At 32.9% G+C, this 1,014-nt stretch overlaps 1 protein-coding gene across 1 annotated transcript in view; it reads right to left on the bottom strand.

The window, feature by feature from the left end:
- LOC107675098 (uridine-cytidine kinase-like 1) overlaps positions 1-1,014 on the bottom strand; it is a 22,169-nt gene that overhangs the window by 4,167 nt on the left and 16,988 nt on the right. Inside the window, exon 13 of the mRNA XM_016469315.1 lies at positions 507-614. Coding sequence (XP_016324801.1) covers positions 507-614 — 108 coding nt within the window. The remainder of the gene's footprint in view (positions 1-506; positions 615-1,014) is intronic.

The following is a 1,014-nucleotide window of genomic DNA, read 5'->3' as shown; positions in this document are numbered from 1 at the left end:
ATGTATAGCCTGAATGCACTGTAAGTCGCTTTGGATAAAAGCGTCTGATAAATGCATAAATGTAAATGTAAATATATTTACATATGTATACAGAAATATACACCATATATATTTCCAAGTAGCTACGTTGTTAACAGATAGAAACATTGAACCAAGGCCAGACAGACCTTTTAAACACTCATATCCTATGTGGACTTTGCTCCAAAAAAGGGAGCAATCTGGTTAGGATTGGTTTTTTTTTTATGCAAGAGAGGTTCATGTAGAAATGTGATTGTGTTGGGTGTCCACTGAAACAGACCTAACAAGACAACGTCAGTTCTAGGGCTCACATCTCCTATCACTTCCATTATAGATTCAGGATAACGAGATGTTGACATTTATCTTACACATCTTAAAAGGAGCCAAAATACTCCACAATGCCCATGAAACTTAAAAATACATCTGTGCACATTTGGGAAACTTACTTAAAAATAAATAAATGTGACCTGTCTGCTGAGGTGACTTACAAGTAAGACTCTGACAGCCATGAGAGCTGCCGCTCCTGTTGACACAGTGCTGTCCATCAGGATAACATAATCCTCACTGATGTCCTTGGGAAGACGAAGGTAATGGAGCTGAGGAGGAAATTAGACTGTAATAAGACAAATTTATAGTCTAAGCAATGATTTTTGTTACATTACTATATGGAAAACACTAAACTTCTAAAGCAATTAAATAAGGACATCTAAGGAGCTTTGAGATCAAAGAAATGCAAATTGAAAACGCTACAGTATCGAGGATGAGTGATACAGCATATCTATATATCTATATCTATCTATCTATACACACATATATATACTGTGTATATATATATATATATATATATATTCCTTTGATTACGAGGAAATATTTTAGTTTTTTTTCTACTAAATGAGCATAAGAATTATTGTACAATTATTTTCATTTATATGCTTTAATATATCACCATAAAGCAAATAAATAAACATAACTGTTTCTTACAAAACTTTTTACAGC

The sequence above is a fragment of the Sinocyclocheilus anshuiensis genome, unplaced genomic scaffold (assembly GCF_001515605.1).
Source record: "Sinocyclocheilus anshuiensis isolate Anshui unplaced genomic scaffold, SAMN03320099.WGS_v1.1 scaffold776, whole genome shotgun sequence".
In the NCBI taxonomy this organism is placed as follows: Eukaryota; Metazoa; Chordata; class Actinopteri; order Cypriniformes; family Cyprinidae; genus Sinocyclocheilus; species Sinocyclocheilus anshuiensis.
This window is presented reverse-complemented; position numbering and strand designations above follow the sequence as displayed.